Here is a 20,331-nt window from a genome sequence, read left to right on the forward strand (position 1 = left end):
TTTAAGTTTGGGATTCTCCTTCCCTATTATTGTTGTTTTCCTTTATGAACCGAGAAGGGGGGTTGAATTGGTGAATTGAAGAAAGGATGGGTGATTAAAATTCTTGCTAAGGGATGAATGGAGAGTAAGTAAAGAGAAAAAATACAAGAGATTATAGTGATTCGGGTGTTAACAAATCATTCGTCCACTTCCCAATTCACACTTAGGAATTCACTATCCTTTCACTCTTTACGAAATGGAGTTTTAAAGCTCACTTCCAACTTAGTGTTTTAGGGCTCATACTAAACTTTACACTTTATGTTTTAATGACTCACACACAACCTTTGCAAGAGTTTTACTTAGGCTAATTCTCAAACCCAAACTCAAGTGTTTTGACTAACACTCAAACCTCACTATAACACTCAAGCTCTTACAACAACTAGAAATGAAGAACATAATTGCAAGAAGAAGGAAAATTGAATGCACACTAAAGTAAGATGTTGAAGGTTGTTGATCAATCATTAAAAGCCATTTGTGGTGGTATTTATACCCTAAAAATCTTAAAGAGCCGTTAAATACAAAACCCCTAAAAATCTATCGAGATTGCTTTAAGACAATGGATTAAATGCACTTATCAAAATGAAAATCGTGGTCCCGAAATACAAAGTTTCTCAAACGGCTATCTAACGTGGCAACATGGTATTGGTAGCTTTTTGAAATGACCATGAGCAATTTCTAACAAACACTTGAACCTTTGAAGTTCGCGATTGCGCCCTTCTGAAGTGTGATCGCAATTAAGGTCTTCCAATATATTTTCTACTGCCTTGAAACTACTCAAGCTCACAGTCACACCATACTTGTTGCGGCGTATTTTTTTACTTCTATAAGCAAGAAGTTTGTCTTGAAATTGCAGGTTTTCGCAATTATGCCTTCTAGGTGCAGTCGTGAATTTGGAGGTTACTCTATTGAATTAAACTATAACATCAAACTTAAAAGAATATTAGATAATAGCTTCAATTTGTTTGTTAAGATCAAAATTAGAGATAAATCCACGTGAGAAATCAATTAGGCTAACAGCTGTCATACTCATATTGTCTGCGTCCATACGTCGATCAGATTCTGCCTCGTCATCTATGTTCTCAACGTTAGCATTACACTGCTGGTTTTCTTTATTCAGAGCTGGAGGTGGTGGACGAGGTGCATTCCTCATCCCATCTCTAAAGTCATTTTAATCGATTGTAGGATTAATAAGTGGTGCCGGGTTAGTAGCCTGGGATAAGGTTTCGCAGATGATCCATTGCAATTGGCCTTAAAACTGTGAAAGTGCAGTATTTGTAATTCAATTAAGGGTCATTTCAAGGGCTAGGGATAACACTGGTGGATCTTCCACTGTAGTTGTCGATGGTGCAACAAAAGTAGAACCTCCTTCAATTTAATTTCTAATAATATTAGTATAAAATATAAATATAAATTTTATCTTTATGATATTTCTATTTACATCTATATTATTTAGGTATAAAAATCATATAATATAGTCTTGTAAAATTGTTATATTTATTATATAATAAGGTAAATAAACATGTGAAATATATATATATATATTTATCAACTTTAATTTTTTATATTTAGTTCATTGCACTAATAAATTCTCATACACTCATATAATAATTATTTTAAAGAAATCAAATTGTTATTACCTTTTAATATCATATATATAGATTGAAACTTCTTCTTAATTATATTATTCGATCAATAAGTTCTCAAACATGTCACGTATTTCTTTTAACTGTATTTTATAATCCAAATTTAAATTTTTTATTCTTACTATTTTATTATTATTTTTATTTATATATGAATATATATATATATATATATATATATATATATATATTATTAGAAAGATAATACGATTTACAATTAATATGTAGATGATATGATAAATTATTATACTTAGTATAACTATTTTTGAGAATATATTAGTCTTATATTTAAATAAGTCATAAACTTTGACTATATTTATTATTAAAATTTTAGATCATATTTAATTTTTTTATAGATATTATAATTAACACTTTTATAAATATACCATATGTCATTTTCTCATTGGAAAACAACATGACATTCTTCATAAAATTCTACCATGTAGAGCTTCATGGAAAAACTTGACCTTTTTATTTTATTTATTTTAGGCCAAATGCATATTTTGGCGCCTGAAATTTCACTCTTTGGTCAGTTACATACCTAAACTTACACCTTATCCTATCAGACACCTCAACTTTGTATCTTTGTAACATTTAAACACCTTTGTCCTAGTCAGATCCTCACGTGAATACAAAAGCGAGGAGATGTGTTTAGACTGAATATCATATTTTGTGGAACTCTAATGGCTATTTTGTTCAAAATAGGATTCTGAAATTCCTAATTTCTTACAATTTAAACAGATTTCCCATTCAATCTATCTCTCTTCTTCTTTTTCTTTTACACACAATCCCAAATCTCAATCTTTAGCAATTTTTTAATCTACCACATATCTAAACCTATAGTTGTGTTTTAATTTGCTGAAATCAAGGTAATATGAAGATGAACCCTAATGATTTCGTCAATCCTATTTGTCATTATGAAGAAGCAGCAGTTTTAAGTACTTCTTGGACAGATAGGAATCTAGGTCGTCGTTTCTTTGGTTGCAATCATTTTGGGTAAGTAAATTGTTTTAATGACAGTGATTTGGTTTTCTTGATTCATTTTGATTTTTTTAAATTTCACGAAGTAGGTGCCTGTGGATTTTTTCTGTTGCTTGATCCTCCTATGGACGACCATGTGTAAAATTTCATCTTTGGTTGCTTCGAAGAGTGAGAACATTTGATATGGAAAGACAAAGTATGAGGAATAATTTAAGAAGGCACTATTATGGATGGATTTTATGTTTTTTTGTTCAAGTTGTTAGTTTGTTATGTATGGTAAATGAGAGTGATTTAGCACTAAATTTGGTAATTTATTGTTGCTGTTAGTATCAATATTAGTGAGAATTGTTTAAGTGTTTCCAATTTAACAAATTGAATTAAGTGTAAAAGAAAATGGAATGCAGTAAAATTAATTTTTGTTGTTGATATGTTTTTCTTGGTAAACTATTATATATATTGACTGTGTACATAATTTACAATTCACATTATTTATAGTCATTAATTCACAACAACTGTCATTTGTAAATTTGAGCTGAAATATCATTTATTCACAAACTAATTTCCCTACGTTCAGTCCAATATAGCATAATAAACTTGCCACAGTTTATAGTACAAAATAAACAAAATGACATAATAATACTTTCCATAGCTAATTGGCAACACAACGACATAACAATACTACAAAATAAGCCATAAAGTGCAGCAAAAATTCTGCAAGAAAAAAAAAGTGAAGTCACTTCTGCTATGTTGAAGACAAAAAAGTGTAGGTTCCACTGCATTCTAAGTAGCAAGAGTAATGTTCTTGCTTTTGTAGTTGTGCTTGCTTGTGAACTAGCACTAGTTACTTAAGTTGCTTTATTACTGAATCTCCTTGTTGCTACATCTTACTGAAGTTGCCTGGAAGTTATAGCATGTTTCCCTTTCCATCTCAAATCATAAGGTTGGAAGCCAATATCTCCTGTGACAGTAGATGACCTTAATATTGTGTTTAGTGTGTGGACAACTTTTGCAGTTAGTAACCCATAATTTTTTACTGCAACACCTGTTCTTTCATTGATGTACACTCCATAGCTTGAAACTTTCTGTCTCTTTGGTGCTGGTCAAGTCGTTGGAGTAGCTTCAGCATTACTTCTTCCTCCATCTCTCCCCCTTTCTCTTCTTCCACTTGTAGCAGTTGGTTGCAATACCAGTGAACTTTCCTCATTTGTTAGTCCAATAGTTTTATAGATGCATTTTCCTCTTGTATTAGTAAATACATTCCTAGGCACTAATCTACTGGATGCAGGTGTAGATGGCATAACATGTGTGGATGGCATAGCAGTAGAAGCACTTGCTTAGGTTGGTGGTACATTTGTATTCTAAAATTAAATAACACACAAATTAATCTTAACATCACAACATCACAACAAAAATCACTCCAAATATTTGAGTTTAAGAAACTATATTTAAGAAATTTACCTGTGAGGATGCTGTGTTAAATAACATAGCAAGAGAAGCAACATTTGTGGGTTTTTTAGTAGCTTTTGAAGTACTGTCGGTAGCCTTATTAACAGTATTAGCAGCAAGCTGTTTTAAATAAATAAACATGTTGAAATCAGTTAGTTAATGAAAATGAAAAATCCAAATACAATTAATCATAAAACTTACTTGAACTCTAGTTGCTTTACATCCTTTTTTATTATGACTTTTTTTATTACACTTCGAACATGTCATTTATACTTCAGCTCTTCCAAAATTTCTAATTTTCTTAGGCTCATCTCTTGCCTTATTCCTAGCTTTTCTTTGGCATGCCTGGTATTACAATCACTTCAGGTAGATCTAATGGAGGTTTGCCAGTCTCATCCCACAAATTCATTCCCCTTATTGGCTGTAGAAATTGACCTTATTGCTTGAGATAAGTCTCTTCTGAATACCACTTAGAGACATAATCTTCTGGAATTAGATTTTTATGATACAATGCACATATACCATGTACACATAGGATGCCTTTCAAGCCCCATGACCTACAAGTACAAGTTTATTTTTCCAAATTAACAGTATGATCAAAATTCCCTTCATTCACTTCAAATCCATAATCACATAGTTCATTACATTCTCTTTATTTTTCTCTAATCTAGATAAAGCCATTGGTGATATATCAGTGATCCAAGTCTTTACAAATTGTCTTACTTGTAGGATTCTATTCATGCATTTGATCCTAATATCTTCCAACATAGATATAATTGATTTGAACCTAGGAATTAGAATCCATGAATTAAAAGTTTATGCCATGTTATTCTCAACTGCATTATAGCAAGAATCACTTCTAAAATATATTCTAAATCAAGTTTCTTTATTATAACATAATAAACTTACTCAATTTATCAAGCTTTCTTCTAAACAAAATCTCAAATAATGCTTTGGCATATTCCCAAAACTTTTTTCTCCTCTCATTGCCTCTCCATTTCTTTGCACAATTTGATCATATGTGCCTGCCACACATCCTGTGTTCTGCATTAGGCAGTTCTTCACATATTGCAAGAACCAGTCCTTTCAATTTAAATAATAAAGAATAAATACATATAAGGATATACTTAAAACAAATAAAATTACTGAATAACAAAATTCACATATGTTTTACATATCACTAACAACTGTTAGTCTAGTTCCAGTGTCAATACCTAAATCAAGTTTCAAAACAGCAATGAACCACTTCCAAGACCTCTCTTGGTCTCCTTGTCAACCACCGCCTAAGCCAATGGAAACATCTAATTGTTTCCATCCCTTCCAACTGCAATCAGGAGTTTTTCTTTACACGCACTCTTTAAAAAATAGCTATCAAACGCAATGATAGGTGTATAACCATCTTTCCAACCCTGTTTTAATGCATGGAAGCAAACATAAAACTTACTGAACCTAGGGTTTTCTTCACTAGAATTAGGCTTATGTTCCTTACAAAACATGTACTACCTGAACTAGATCTAAGAATCTCATTCACATAATCATGGATCTTTACATATTCAACCTTATAGTCCCCCATTGTTTTCCTTAAGACTTTCAGCTTAGCCCTTTTACAAACTGTTAATCCTACTTTAACCTTCAACTCTTGCCACACTAACTATTGTATTTCTCTAATTTTAATTCTAGGTTGTGATACAATTCTTTTCTCAAAATGAATTGCAATATATGCATAAGTATAAAGCCTATTCTTGTTTGTCCTTGTACACTTATGCCTTGGATTGTATGTCTTGATTATAAAATTATTTGTGCTCTTTTCTATTCTCCCAAACAATAGCCAAGGACAACTTGGTTTTTCATATTTGGCTCTAACTCTGTGATTTTCATTAGGCCTTAATTCCAATGACACCCTCTTGATGACTATATATTTTGCTGGTGCTTTCCTAAATTGCACAACATTCTCAAATATTATAGCTAGCTCCAATATTGGCCTAACTATGCTTGGATCATAATACACTTTAGTGCTTTGTTTCCTTATAGTAGCTTCTTCATCACTTACCTCTTCTTCTATACTCTCTGGATCAGAACTGTCGATGTAATGTCCATCTCTTCCAACCTTTCCAGCATACTTGTTCCTTCCAAATTCATTATACTCATACCTTTCATCATCCCCTGTCTTACCAATAGGGATTTCATCAACATTTTCTTCTTGTACAGCAGGACATGGTCCACTCTTCTTATACCTTTTCAGTCTTGCTTTATCTTCTTACACTTCTTTATTAGCATCACTATCTCCCAAATCATTATATCTAACATTATTCTCTTCTCCACTCTCTACACATTCTTCATCTGATTTGGATTTGTTCACTGACTTTATTTTCAACTATATTCTCATCTTCAGAACTGCTACCACTCTCTACAATAATATCTTCTCCTGTTTCTATGCCCTCTCCTCAGTATTTTTCTCTTCCCTAGTTTTAATGCATTGTGGTTCATCTATGTTAATCTATGTTATGAGCAATAAATAAATCCAGCACCTCACCATCACTTAGCGCTTGACAGAACTCTAAAACTTCACTATCATTCCACAATAACTTAAATTGGTTATTAGATAACTCACCTTTATAGTATACAGCTGCCACATTCAAATACCCTAAGTCTTTAGCATACCCATAAAATTCGCACACATAAAGCAAATCTATATCCACACACGGTACCATTTTTGCTTCTCCTCGAACATAACTTGGGTTTGGTGCATTTACAATTTTGCCACCATAATGCCATGTTAATGTCACTAAGGTCCTCATCCAACCTATACACAAAAGGAAACAAAAACCTTACTTACAAAATTGTGGGACCATTAAACCATTTGTTTATTACTTTTTCTATAAAGAATGGCTTTGCATTGCAGTAAATTCCAAAAAAAAAGAAAAATTCTCATTGAAATACCAAAACAACAAATGAGAAAGATGAGTAAAATAAAAAATAAGATAATGACAGAAAGTTGTAATTTGCACTAACCTGGACAACGAATTGATTGATTCTCTTCTCCAATTTCTTTTAAATTTAAGATTTCATAATTAGATAAAAAGTAAAATAGACAAGTAGTGATAGTTTTAGAGATTTGGTAACTTTAGGATTTTGTAATTAGGAATAGAAAATAATATATTAGATTTGGGGTGAAACGTAACAGTGTCAATTTGATATTGGTTTCAACGTGGCAATGTTCTTCTCCATGTCATTGCGCGTGTCTGCACGCATTTGCTGAAAAGGACAAAGATGTTTAAATATTACAGAGATACAAAGTTAAGGTACCTGATCAGTTAAGGTGTAAGTTTAGATGTGCAGCTGACCAAAGAGTGAAAGTTCAGGTGCCAAAATAATCATTTGGCCTTTATTTTATATTTAAATATTATATTTTATATATTATATATAATCCAATTTATAATTATATTAGTACAAAAATAAGTTTTATTTTTTATGATATTTTTATTTTTATTTATATTATTCTTTTATAAAATCATGCAATATATTTTTATAATTTTTTTATTTTTATATGTTAAGGCAAATAAACACGAGAAGTATATATACTTATCAATTTTAATTTTTTTACTATTTTATTACACTAATAAATTTTTTTACATCCAAATAATAATTATTTTTAATAAATAAGATGTTAGAATTTTTGCCATTTATTTAATTATTATTATTATTATTATTATTATGTTATTTTATATCACAAATTTATAGATTGAAATTTTTTTATTTATTATATTGAACTAATAAGTTTTTCAACATGTCACAAATTTCTTTAATAATTTTTTGTTCCAAATTTTAAAATCTTATTCTTTTACTATTTTTTTATTTTTTTTCTTTATATAAATATAAACATATATTTTATATAAAGATAATAAAACTTATTATTAATTTGTGGTAGCTAAAATAATTATTGTACTATATAATAATTTCATATTTAAATAAATCATAAAATACCATATTTATTATTAGCATTTAAGATTATATCTAATTCTTTTATAAAAATTTGTACTTAATATTTTTATGAATGTGCCATATGTTATTTTCTCATTGGAAAATAGGATAATATAGCATTTAGCCACATTGACACTCATAGGAAAACTTGACCTTCTTTATATATAGATTATATATTTTTAAATTAAAATATGAAATTAGAGTTTTTTATGAAATCGAAAAAAATATGTAAAAATTAAATTAAAAAAATATTTGATAATCTTAATTTAACTCTTATGAAAGAGAGTATGGAAAAGAATTTCAAGTAATCAAAGAGCAAAATAATAGAAATTTTTTACAAAAATTAGAATAAATTTATAATTCTAAAAAGTAGATTAAAAATCTTAGAATAATTCTTATGATGATAAGATGAGGAAAATAATTTAAAACATTAAATAATTGAGTGTAAAATTATAAAACTTTTAATACTACTTAATATATATTTTTCTAGAATAGTAAATGCATTCCTTTAATACTTATATATTTATTATTCTTAGTAGTTTTTTCTTCTATAAATTTTTAAACTCATCACAATTTAAAAAAAATAACTCAAAAATTATTAAAAAATTATTATGAAGAGTATATATATATATATATAATTATTTTTTCTTCTTATCTTTCTTTTGGTAATGTTGGAGGACCGTTGTCTAAGATTTTATTTGTCACACCACTAACTAGTAATAGTACTAGTGCTCCATAATAATAACATTTTCATAATTAAATAATAAATTTATTGTTTTTGAATTAATTCAATTATGTAAATTATTTGATATTCTTTTTAATTAATTGAGTATTTTAATTGAAAATTGATTGATACTACTTAATTACAACTATATATATATATACTCGTACAACGGATTAGCAATCCGATACTTTAGTCCACTTAGCCATCTCTCCCGATTGAAAAATGATACTTACTATGTTACATTACACAACAGGTAAGTATATTTTGATTATATTCTATTTCATATAGTTAGAAAATATTCATTTTAATTCTATATTAAAAATATATTCTATAATTATATATATATATATATATATATACTAATTGAAAATGCTATTAGAAATAATGAGAAAATAAAAAGTAGACTAGTAAAATTCTTTTATTTCGATACGTATAGTCACTAGTAATAAGATTTTAAACTTCCATGGATTTAACATAAATAAAGTGTTTTAGAAGAATATTATTACTTCTTTAGAGTTTAAGATTAATTATATTACTACTACTTTAATTTATTATAATTATCCATATTCTTAAAAATAAATAACTTTTAATAAATTTAATTAAAAAAATTGATGAATATTACTACTTCTATAGAGATTGAGATTAAATAATATTATTAGTATTATTTTAGCCTTACGCATATTCAAATACTTGAATCTTAGTTATTGTTCACTTCAGCACCTTAATTTTTGATATAATCTAACAAACATCTTAACCCTTTTTTATGTGTGATATGTAAAAAATTGACATGTCAAATTGTAACTTTATCCAATATGTCCATGCATACAAAGTGTTGGGTGTTTTAATATAATTAAGAAATAGAATTAAAAAGTCTATTATGTTAAATCAAAGAATAAAAATGTTTAAAAGATTATAAAAACATATTTAATATATTTATTAAATTAAATTGAGTATTTAAGTAACTAAAATGTTTAAAATTTACATATCTAAATATACATTTATCTATTGTTTTTATTATGATTATTCATATTCTTATAGTAATTAATATTTTTAGTATTATAAAAATTAAGAATCTATCTATTTATCTAAGATTTTAGAGAGGTGTTGCATTTAAGTGACGATCTATTTAACTCTTTCTTTGTTTCTACTATATATATATATATTTCTTATTTCTTATTTCTTATTTCTATATTTCTAATGTTCTCGTACCCTTTTAAAACATAATTGGGAAAGTTCTGTTCGAGCACATTTTTATGTCCTTTAACAAAGCTGCCTTTCTTATTGTTATTCTCCCGGGTACCTTTCTGTTTCAAAACCAGCATAGCTTCTACCAATTTTTCATCTTCATTTAGAGTCTAAATATGTCTTGTCCTTTAAAAAAAGAAAAAGTGACACACAGGTTCATAAGGACAGTCAAATTGGAGCATAACATATTAAAATACTATGTGACAACACACTTAAATTAGGTCCATAAGTATTGTCCAAACCAAGAGAGAAAAATAGAAAAGCAAATGCTACAAGTTAATTGATTATTTTTTATATTTTAATCAATTAATTTATTTATTTTAAATATATTATTCTTTTAGTTACAAGAGCCAAATTATTATAATTTACGTAAAAAAATAGTATATATATTTTACTCTTAAAGCTCTAAATTAGCATCAATAACAGTACAAATTTTACTAAAGAAAAAATCAATATAACTAAAACTTGTAGTTTATGTGGTAACTAGATAGAGTAAAGAAAAGGAGAAATATATACCAATCTTAATAGAAGTGCACAAAAAGAAAAAAGTATATATGCTTTTACCCTTAGAGCTCTAAATTAGCATCAATAACAATACAAATTTTACTCAAGAAAAAATCAATATAACTTTTAGTTTATGTGGTAACTAGTTAAGAGTTAGAAAAAGTGAAATATATACCAATCTTAATAGAAGTGCATAAAGGCCACAAGCTTTAAGATGCAGACTACTACTACTACTGGCAGAGACATCTTTATCAAGTTCGCAAATCACCATACGTATAGTCACTAGCATAAACTTTTTTATTCTTAATGCTACGTTTGATTAAAACCTATCAAAAAAATTCATTTCTTTTGATAAAAAGACATAAGAGAGAATATAAAATGAAAATATGATAAAATTGAAAGTAATATTTAAATATCATGAAATATATTAATTTACTAATATGAAATTTATTTAGAAATTCTACCTATTTTATTAGAATTTAGTTTACTATAACCGATTCCACAAAAATTTGATCATAATGTAGAATTCTAAATTAATTTTCACTTTATTCAAAGCATATAAACTTTAGATTTACAAATGAATTCCATAAGTTTTATGGATTTCAACCAAACGCATATTAAATGAATTTTAAAAGAATTGAAAATGATGTAACAAGCATAAAAGTACAAATATTAAATGAGACAGCCAGATCAGTTGCATACGATCATCACCAAGAAAATATTAAACACATGTCATGCCAATATTAACATTGATATACCATAACCTAAAAGCAAGATCAGGCAACATGTCCCAAAAGCACTTGTATCAGACTGCTTACTCTACCAGTAGATCACATCTAAACAGTCATGAGAGTATACTAGTAATGCATGATAGAAGTATCTAAAAGATTGTACGGAGATAATAGATTGACATGGTTTTCAGGAAGTACGCTGTGGACCAATACAAAAGGTCAAGAATGTACTAAACTAGCAAGATATAAGAAAGCAAGACACAAAGCTAAGATGAAGGGAGGAGAAGTTTAGAGAGAGAACTAAAATAGTCTGGCTTCTTTAAAGTTTGGCTCAAAACCAAGGGAGTTGAGGAAATAGATCCATAAAGCTGCCAACAACTAGTTTGGCATAAGGCTTGATTGAGTTGAGCATTTATTTAGGATCTAAATACAGACAATAAATCAAGAAAAGAAGTTTTCTGCTGCTATTGAAAAGGATTCCTAGTATAAGTATGCACAGGACCTTACTGGGAAAAGAAGCAAGGACATAAGAAGCAAAACCGAAGATATCCCACAAATTGATTCAGGGAGGATATATGTGAATTCAAAGAGTTCAAATAGGGAAAAAGGTTATAAATAAAACCCTATGAATTCCAGTGCATGACTCTTTTGATCCAACTCCACAACTAATGGAAAACTCGAAGCCAAAACAATTCATACCAAAAACTTTCTTTTAGCATCAACGTATCACATCTAAACATGTTATAGTTTTATAACAACAGAGCAGCTATGGATTTTGCGAAAAAAGAAAAAAGAAAAGCATTCTACATGTCTATTTAGGAGATTGTTCTTAACTTTTTGGTGATGTTAAAGTGAAAATACTCCTTTGATCATTTGAGAATAAGCCAAAGTAAACAAACATATAGATACACTAAAACTCAGTACATGTGAAATTGAGACATTTAATAACCAATTGGAACTCATTTTCTCACATATTACCAGAAACCAAACAGCACAAGAAAAAATATAATCTAAATTACCAGCAAAGTCGTAATTTCAATTAAAACATAATTTAAACAATAATCAAAACCATGAAATAACAAAATCCAAAATTTGGTCAATCAAAAGGCATAAATTACCCGAAGAATGCAGCAAGAAAAAACACAACATTAGATTGAGAAGAAATGGCAAACCACAAAAGAAATACAGAGAAAGTAAAAGAGAAATTACCTGGAAAAAAAGCTTGAAATGGGAACTTTTGAAGGAGCAATCAGAGGTAGAGGGAGAACAGAGGTAGTTCTTCTACTAAATAGACCCAAAAGAGGAGAGATCAGCAGTGGCAGTGGCGGCAGCAAGATACTACTTGCAGATGTGGCAGCATGAGAGAACAGAGGTGAGGCAGTATGACCGAATAGAGATTAGTTTACTAGTTTCTAAGTTTAGAGGGATAATTTAGCTATATAAATTGTTTTATTTAAGAAAATTAAAATAGAATCTCAATGCCAGCAATGTCATAGGCAGAATATAAAATATCAAAATCCCATTCCCAGAAATTTCAGTTAAAATAAGCTACCAAATACAAAAAAGTCCTAATACCTTTCCAATCCAAGGTAAACCAAAAGTTCCCTAAGGCCTTTTGAAGTGGGAATGGCATATAAAATCTCTCTTCCTGGACTCCATCAATGTCCTAACCCAAGAGAGCCCCCAAGAACAACTAAATGGATAAAAACTATGAAGCAAGGCAACCAACGCAGTAAAAGAAAAGTACAAGCATTCTCATGTGAGGAAATATAAATATTGAGCATTGAGTAATGCTCGTATTGGACATTTAATATATTTAGCTTAGATAAGCTATAATTTTACATTAGACAGTACTTTACACATGCTATACAATAGAACAACTCCGCATATAGGACAAGAATAAATGTAACAGTAATGATACTCTTGGTCAAAGAGGATAGTGACATATCACCAATCAGTGCAGATCTAGCAGCAAATACTCGTGGTTGAAGAGTAACTATGCAGTGCACATGGCCCGATTACTAGACAACAAGGGACATAAACGACGATCTTACACCTCATGTCTTATCTGCCTTGGCTTTCTCGACAGAGGCCATGGCTTCTTCAAATGATTTCTGCATGTAAAATCAACCATCAAATATATTATCAAACTTATGTCTCTACAACCTAAAAACGAATTTGTAATTGAATGTGACGTCTAAACTCTAAATCCAAAAAATATTTTTCCAATTTTTTTTTTTTAAATTACTTGCTAATAGATATAATTTCCATTAAAACACCAGCTGTTAAAATATGAAATTCATAAAAAGAACTTGGCTTCATTATGTACAAAACAAGCAAATGAAACTCATTGGTCAAAAGGGGTGGGGGGGGAAGGAAATATGAAATCCTAATCCAAAAATTGCATCCAATTCTCACTTCCGAAGAATACCAGGCATCATCCAACACCAGTCATTAACATCCCTAGACCAAGAGTGTCTAAGTAGGAGCACTTCTAAATCCTCACTGTTTGCTTGCTCCATGATGAAGACAAAGTACATTATATGACAACATCATTTACGAATGAAAACTTCCAAGTCTTCATTGTTTTCTTGGTCCATGATGTACTCGATACGATGATGTTGGACGATCACTTGCCATATAAATTATAAGAATACTAGTCATTCACATGGAAGATCATAGATGCAACTTACTCCAGTATTGTGTATTTTCCAAAGTGCCTCCCTGCTCATATCTATTATAAATGTTCCACCAATTAAAGCACTGCATAGAAGTAAGAACTTGTCAACACAAGAGCAAGCATTTAAGTTCTCTCTAAATATAACAAGAATCAAAAGAACGGAGAATGCAAAATAGCCAAGCTCTTCATTCTAGTAGGACTGCAGCCAAGAGGCCCAAGACAGCTATGGGAACTCTAGTTATAGAAAACCACAATGATGGCCAAAACCAAAAAGCCCCTAATATCAAAAAAAAAAAAAAAAAAAAACACTTCAATCATCACTTTCTCAAAAACACTAATACTTGGTTATGACGATCAAGTCTATTTCTTTTCTAATGTGCAAACCTGATCAAAACATACTTCTCATTTTGAAGGAAGTGCTCAAACATAGTTAGACAAATCATCACTTTCTGGAAAGCATTAATATTGGGTTCTCATAATTAATCTATTTCTTTTCTAATCTGCTAACCTAATTAAAGCACATTCTTTAAAGGATGTATTCAAAACATATTTGGACAAATTTTGTCATAGAAACTTAATCTGTGTTTCCTAAAAGTAAAGCAATTTGAATGAGTATCAAGTCTTCTGAGACTTTTCCTTTTTGATTATATATGCTGGGTATACAGTGGCAGAGATCATAACAAATTTGTTCCATGTGTATCACTAAAAAACTACATTTTTGCCAAAATATAAAAATGTACAAATCAAATAAGTTAGAATAAGGCTTTACAACTTTTTACAAAAACTACATTTAACTACTGCAATACAGCTGAAACTGTAAACGGCCTGAAAACACTGCAATAACCAATGAGTCTGAGTCCAACCTTATTCTTTTAGTTTCATTTTCAACTTCTTGAGATGAAAAACTTTCATTCAAAAACTCTTAATTACAGTTCTTAGTAGGTGATTTTACAAGTTAAATATCCAAAACTCTTTAATGGAATTAGCATTGCATACACAACAGCAGCAGCAAGTTAAAAAAAGTGAAACCGCCCCTGTTGGACAAGCATCATTCACAAGGTATAAACAACAATTGATAAAAGAAAAAAGGATAAAACTAAAAACTAAATGTAAAACATACCCAGCAAAGGCAAAATTGAGAAGAAAAGCACGTGTGGTTAAGAAGCGAAAAACAGAATCCAACTTGGAGGCGTAACCAGCACCACCATAACCGGTTCTGTGCTGACTCTTATACGAACGGGAATAATTTTCATAGCCATAGCTATGATTACTTTTACTGTGACTGGAAGAACGGATGTTGTAATCAGCACGCTTTCGATCGTCGGATAGAATTTGGTAGGCCTCGGAGAGCTGTTTAAATCTGAGAGTTGCATTTTCTCTTACTACCTTCGAGGATTGGGAATGCTTATCTGGGTGATATTTGAGAGCCAATCTCTTATACGCTTCTTTAATTTCTTCCTTCGCTGCATTCTTATTTAACTCTAATATCTTGTAGTAATCCATCTCTTCTTCTCAAAAACCATCGATCGCTCCAGAATTATTATGCGAACAAATACGAAAAATGAATCCCTCACCAGCCAGCATCACGGAATCCCTAGACAGATTCGAGGAACTCTAATATTTAATCCAACTCCAAAAGGAAACACACATAGTTTACCCCCTGCACTTTATTTTTTTTAGCAATTAACTTAGGATTATTATCTTATTTATACACGTTCAGTTTCTTCAATTTTTCCTTTTATTAATTTTAGATTTTTTATAATGATAAATTAGTATGTGTAATACGTGGTCTATTAAGGATGATATAAATAATTTCTTAAATTTTCTGTATTAACTTTCTTTAAAAGTATTAAATTAGATTTTTATACTATATTAAAATAAAATATTAATTTTAATTACAATAGTAGTTAGTTTTATAATACAATTAATATTAATATCTAATAAGATTAATTAAATATTGTTATATATAAATAATAATATGATTTTTGAAATCTTAATATTTTAAGTATTTGTATATAGAATAATATTATCTAATTACTATATGATTTAATTTGAATTATTAAAATAAAATATATATTTATAGTTAGCAATATTTATATTATTATTATTTTAATAAAAAAATATTATTAAAAATAAAAAATTTATTTAAAATCCAATAGAATAATTAATTTTAGATAATTTTAATAAGTGATTAAAAGTTTGAAAAATCAGTTCATATATTAGAATAAAATCAGATTGCCTAAGCGATTAAGAGTGGCACTCCGCGAGCCATGGCATACATTTATTTTGGTTCCCTCGCGGTATCCCATATCCCCACCACAATATATACTACCATACAAATTCAAACAACTCATTCTCATCAAAAACAATAAAAATTTAGCCCATCTAGTGTAATATTTTAAAATTGAATTAAAGAGAATACATTAGCCACGATTTGCTATATAAAATTACTAACAATAATATTTATCGATTAAATACTAATTTATAATAACTATCTCTAATTTTAGTATACAATTTTAATAAAAGCAGCCTTTCAAAATCTAATTTATATTTACAATTCTTATGGTATTATTTTAAATTGTTTTTCTTTCTTATTTTATTTTTATTATTATATATTAATTATATATATATTTCCTTTTTTCCATATTTTTTTTTGTTTTACTATTCTTTAATTATTAGTTTTAGCATATCTTTATATTTTGTATTCTCTTTTTTCTCTATAATTCAATTACTGACTTTTTTATTCTTGTCTTTATTCATATCTAAAAAATTTATTCATCTATAAGTTTGATTTTCTTTAGCTATTTACATTTTGTTGCATTAATTGCAAAAACAGTTCAAATAAACAATGCTATACATTTTTATAATATTATATAATTTCACCGACAAAAGTCTCAAAAAAGAAAAGTGAAATTATATTTTAGTAGGTATGGAAGCAATCTGATTTTTTCCCACTATTTTTTATATTTATATTTTATTTTATCTTGAAACTTGATCACTAATGAATAATGAAATATGTTCATTCACGTTCGTGAAACATGTCCATTCATGCTAGTCCACTATGACAACAGTCAACTCAGTAGTTTTCGTTACCCAAGTTGTCTTAAAGCCCTCACTAAATGACTGTTGAACTAAGTCGTCTTATCTAATTAGAGGCTTCACGCACATGAATGTGAAACCAAGCCCGTGACGAAATTCAAGACTTTTGAATCTCGATTTCACATTGAGACTTCACGTCCGTAAAGGATGATTCATGCCTTTGAAGATGCATTTTATATCGGTGGTTGAATGCCTATTTTTATAATTAATGAAGCTCTAAGGGCTCCTCCTAGGACTATATAAATTCTACTAGCAATATGCTTGTGCTCATCCACAATTATTAATAAGTATATGATATAAATTTTATTTTAGTAAGCACTTTGATGAGCATAGTTTTACACGTATTTGTTTGCATATTATTGCGTATGTTCTTAGTAATTATTGTGCTTTTATTCCCAGATCACCCGTGTTTTGTGTTCTTTTGCATTTCAGGAACATTTATAGGACCATCATCGGTGTTTAAGCAATTATAGATCAATACATACAGAAACGGACGAGAATTCATCAAGATCGGACAAGAGCCCGTGTTGCACACATTGAGCACGGCCTGAGTCAAGGCCGTGCTGACCATCACGCCCTGGACTCTAACCGTGACCAACCATCGAAACTTGGTCTTCAAAATAATGGTTTGAGCACGGTTTCCGTAGCCACCACGGCCTCCAGCACGGCCCGTGGTGGCCAGCACGGGGAGCAACACGGTCATGGTGAAACCCTAGTTGGTGAGATCCACGATTTCGGTCGGCATGGACTCCGGCCGTCGAGTTAAATATATAAGAAAAATGAATTTTTCTTAGAAAAGAGGGAAGAGAGAGGAAAAAAAGTGACATAGAGCCTTGGAGGCTGGTTCGGTTTCTGTACAGTATTGAGTGCAAGAGAGAGTTGCAGTGAGTAAGAATCCCGGAATCGCAAGGTTCCGAGTGCAAAACAGTAGTGGAGCAATTCAAGAGGCAGTTTGGGAGATTAATCAAAGTGTAGATCCAGATTTGAAGCTATTCATCCAATTCGAGAGAAAAGGGTGTACATGTTTTATTTTCATTATTCTTTCATTGTAATTGATTTCCTAGATTGTTTTAAACATGAACATGTTTAGCTAGACTGATTTAATCCATTGGGATTTCTTTACTATGTTGGCTTGATATTATATTGTTGGATTGTTTGAGTTGGTTTTGTATTCTTCTTGTTTTCAGTATTAATAAGATTATACATTATTCATGAGACGTTGTGAATTGTGATGTTTAGATTGCTTTATGAGATTGAGAAATCTGTTTGACAATTGGAATTTTGAATAACAAGAACTGATTAATAATCGCTTAGAGATAAGGATAATTAACTAGCCGGATTAAGAATTAACAAAGCTTAATAGAGGCGGATTAAAGCTTAATGCTAATTTAAGAATCAATCGTTAGGAAGAGATTCCAACTTTAGGTTATTAGGTTTAGGAATTCGGTTATCTCGAGAGAGAAACCGAATTTGGTTAAGAATTCGTCCACGGGTAGCATAATTAGACTCACCGATCCTTTATCTTTTGTTCGGTTGCCAACTAGTTTAGATTCCCTTTGGGTTTGTCTTCTTGTCTTGATTATTTCATTTATCAATTACTCCTGCATCTCCCTCAGAACTTAGCTTGTAGTTATTAGTTAGTTTAGAATTTATTCATTATCCATTTTAGGTTAATATAACAAAGAACAAATGAGTAACTCTGGGCTTTCACTTTCCTGAGGAATACGACCTTGATACTCGCCATTAGTGCTAGACTGCATCGATAGGTACACTGCCTTAGATGTAGGTTGCATAAAGAGCCCATCAAGTTTTTGGCGCCGTTGCTGGGGAATGTTTGAAAACTAGAGTGAAATTTGCTATTTGTTAATTTAGCCATTTTTTTTTCTTCTTTTCTTTCTTATTATTTTATGATTTTTATTTTTATTTATTTAATTATTTTATTTTATTTGTACATATTTATTTAGTTTAAGTTTATGATTCAGATAGTGAATGATAAGGAGGTTCAATGCTAAATTCAAACTCTTTGTATGACACATTGGAAAATGGGATCAGGAACCAAGAGAGTGTTAAAAATTGGGATGCCCGAGCATCTTTAGATGCTCGAGTGGAATCGTTTTGCAGGGCTACCGATCAACTCTCTTCTCCTATCCTTTCATCTCAAGTCTTTTGTGAATTTTGTTGTAGTTTACATGTGTGTAATGATTGTCCATTGTATAGTGATGTTGCTCATTGTTCTTATAACTGTGAACAGGTGAATTATATGGGAAGTTGGCCAAATGACTCGTATGGAAGCACCTACAATCAAGAGTGGAGCACTCATTCACCCTTTGGATGGAGCTTAGATGGCCAAGAACCACTAGGAATTCGAAGAACTACATCAATCTTGCACCTTCAACTCAAGATGAAGAGTTAATGTCAAAGGAGCTGATGATGAGGTTCATGACAAGTCTTGAGGAAAGATTCCAACAAACAGAGAGGGTACTAAAAGGTCAACAAGCCTCAATTAAGAACATAGAGCATTAAGTAGGCTTGATCTTTCAGTTACTAGCGGCAGAACAATGGGGAACTCCATCAAACGCTACTGAATCCGAGGAGCATTTGAGCGCCATCACTTTGCATTCAGGTGAGAATTGTTCTGGTTTATCTACTATGTTTGACGATAATGCTTCTGTGTAGGATGATTTCTTGAATATGGAGATGGAACCAGAAAAGGAAGAGGCGAACATAATTCCTCTGAAAGACTATCAACAGGAATGTACAGTTAATGATGCTGAGTTGCAGTTAGAGGAATTGTTGGTAGATTTTCCACAAGTCCCTTCGACGATGGAAGATGAGCACGAGTTATCCAATAAAGAAGTCTTGGAGGAGCTCGAGTTTCTCCTAGCAAGTGAACCAAGCCAAGGACTGAAGAAAACCATCAACACTCCTGAAGAAATTGCCCAACCATCGATCCTTCCAATTGTTGAAACTCCAGCTTTCAAATTGGAAGAGCCCCTAGAGCATCATGACTACGTGCAAATATATGAGGAGCGAGTCTTGCCCATCATACTGGCAGCTTGCTTGACTGTTGGGAAGAGGAAGTTGACGATTATCCCTCTAAGCGGATATTTGAAGCCATTTGTGTCACAACCAAATTTATTTATTTCTTTTTATTAATAATTAATATTCATTAGCATGTCATTAAACATGTCATTTGCATCATGATTATATATGATCTATTTTATTATATTATGTGGTAGATAAATAAATTATTTAGTTACA

At 30.3% G+C, this 20,331-nt stretch overlaps 1 protein-coding gene and 1 long non-coding RNA gene across 2 annotated transcripts; both read right to left on the minus strand.

Moving 5' to 3' along the window:
• Positions 1-3,226: 3,226 nt before the first annotated feature.
• On the minus strand, positions 3,227-7,596 carry LOC125368687. The gene is made up of 3 exons (XR_007214448.1): positions 7,119-7,596; positions 4,119-4,226; positions 3,227-4,018 (listed from the first exon to the last, which is right to left on the minus strand). It is a non-coding gene; the product is annotated as an uncharacterized LOC125368687 (long non-coding RNA).
• A 5,455-nt stretch (positions 7,597-13,051) lies between these two features.
• Positions 13,052-15,659, minus strand: LOC8264907 (chaperone protein dnaJ 72). The gene is made up of 3 exons (XM_015720415.3): positions 15,092-15,659; positions 13,985-14,054; positions 13,052-13,405 (listed from the first exon to the last, which is right to left on the minus strand). The coding sequence occupies exons 1-3, from the start codon at positions 15,472-15,474 to the stop codon at positions 13,349-13,351; spliced, it is 510 nt and encodes a 169-aa protein (XP_015575901.1). The 5' UTR covers positions 15,475-15,659; the 3' UTR covers positions 13,052-13,348.
• Between the last annotated feature and the right edge of the window lie 4,672 nt (positions 15,660-20,331).

The sequence above is a fragment of the Ricinus communis genome, chromosome 10 (assembly GCF_019578655.1).
Source record: "Ricinus communis isolate WT05 ecotype wild-type chromosome 10, ASM1957865v1, whole genome shotgun sequence".
Classification (NCBI taxonomy): Eukaryota; Viridiplantae; Streptophyta; class Magnoliopsida; order Malpighiales; family Euphorbiaceae; genus Ricinus; species Ricinus communis.

Excerpts from the sequence above, each read along its gene's own strand:
- LOC8264907 (XM_015720415.3), bottom strand. The coding sequence starts at position 15,474 with ATGGATTACTACAAGATATTAGAGTTAAATAAGAATGCAGCGAAGGAA. Across the intron at positions 14,055-15,091 it reads CTCAATTTTGCCTTTGCTGG|TGCTTTAATTGGTGGAACAT; the intron begins GTATGTTTTACA and ends ACTTCTATGCAG. Across the intron at positions 13,406-13,984 it reads GGAAAATACACAATACTGGA|AAATCATTTGAAGAAGCCAT; the intron begins GTAAGTTGCATC and ends TTTTACATGCAG.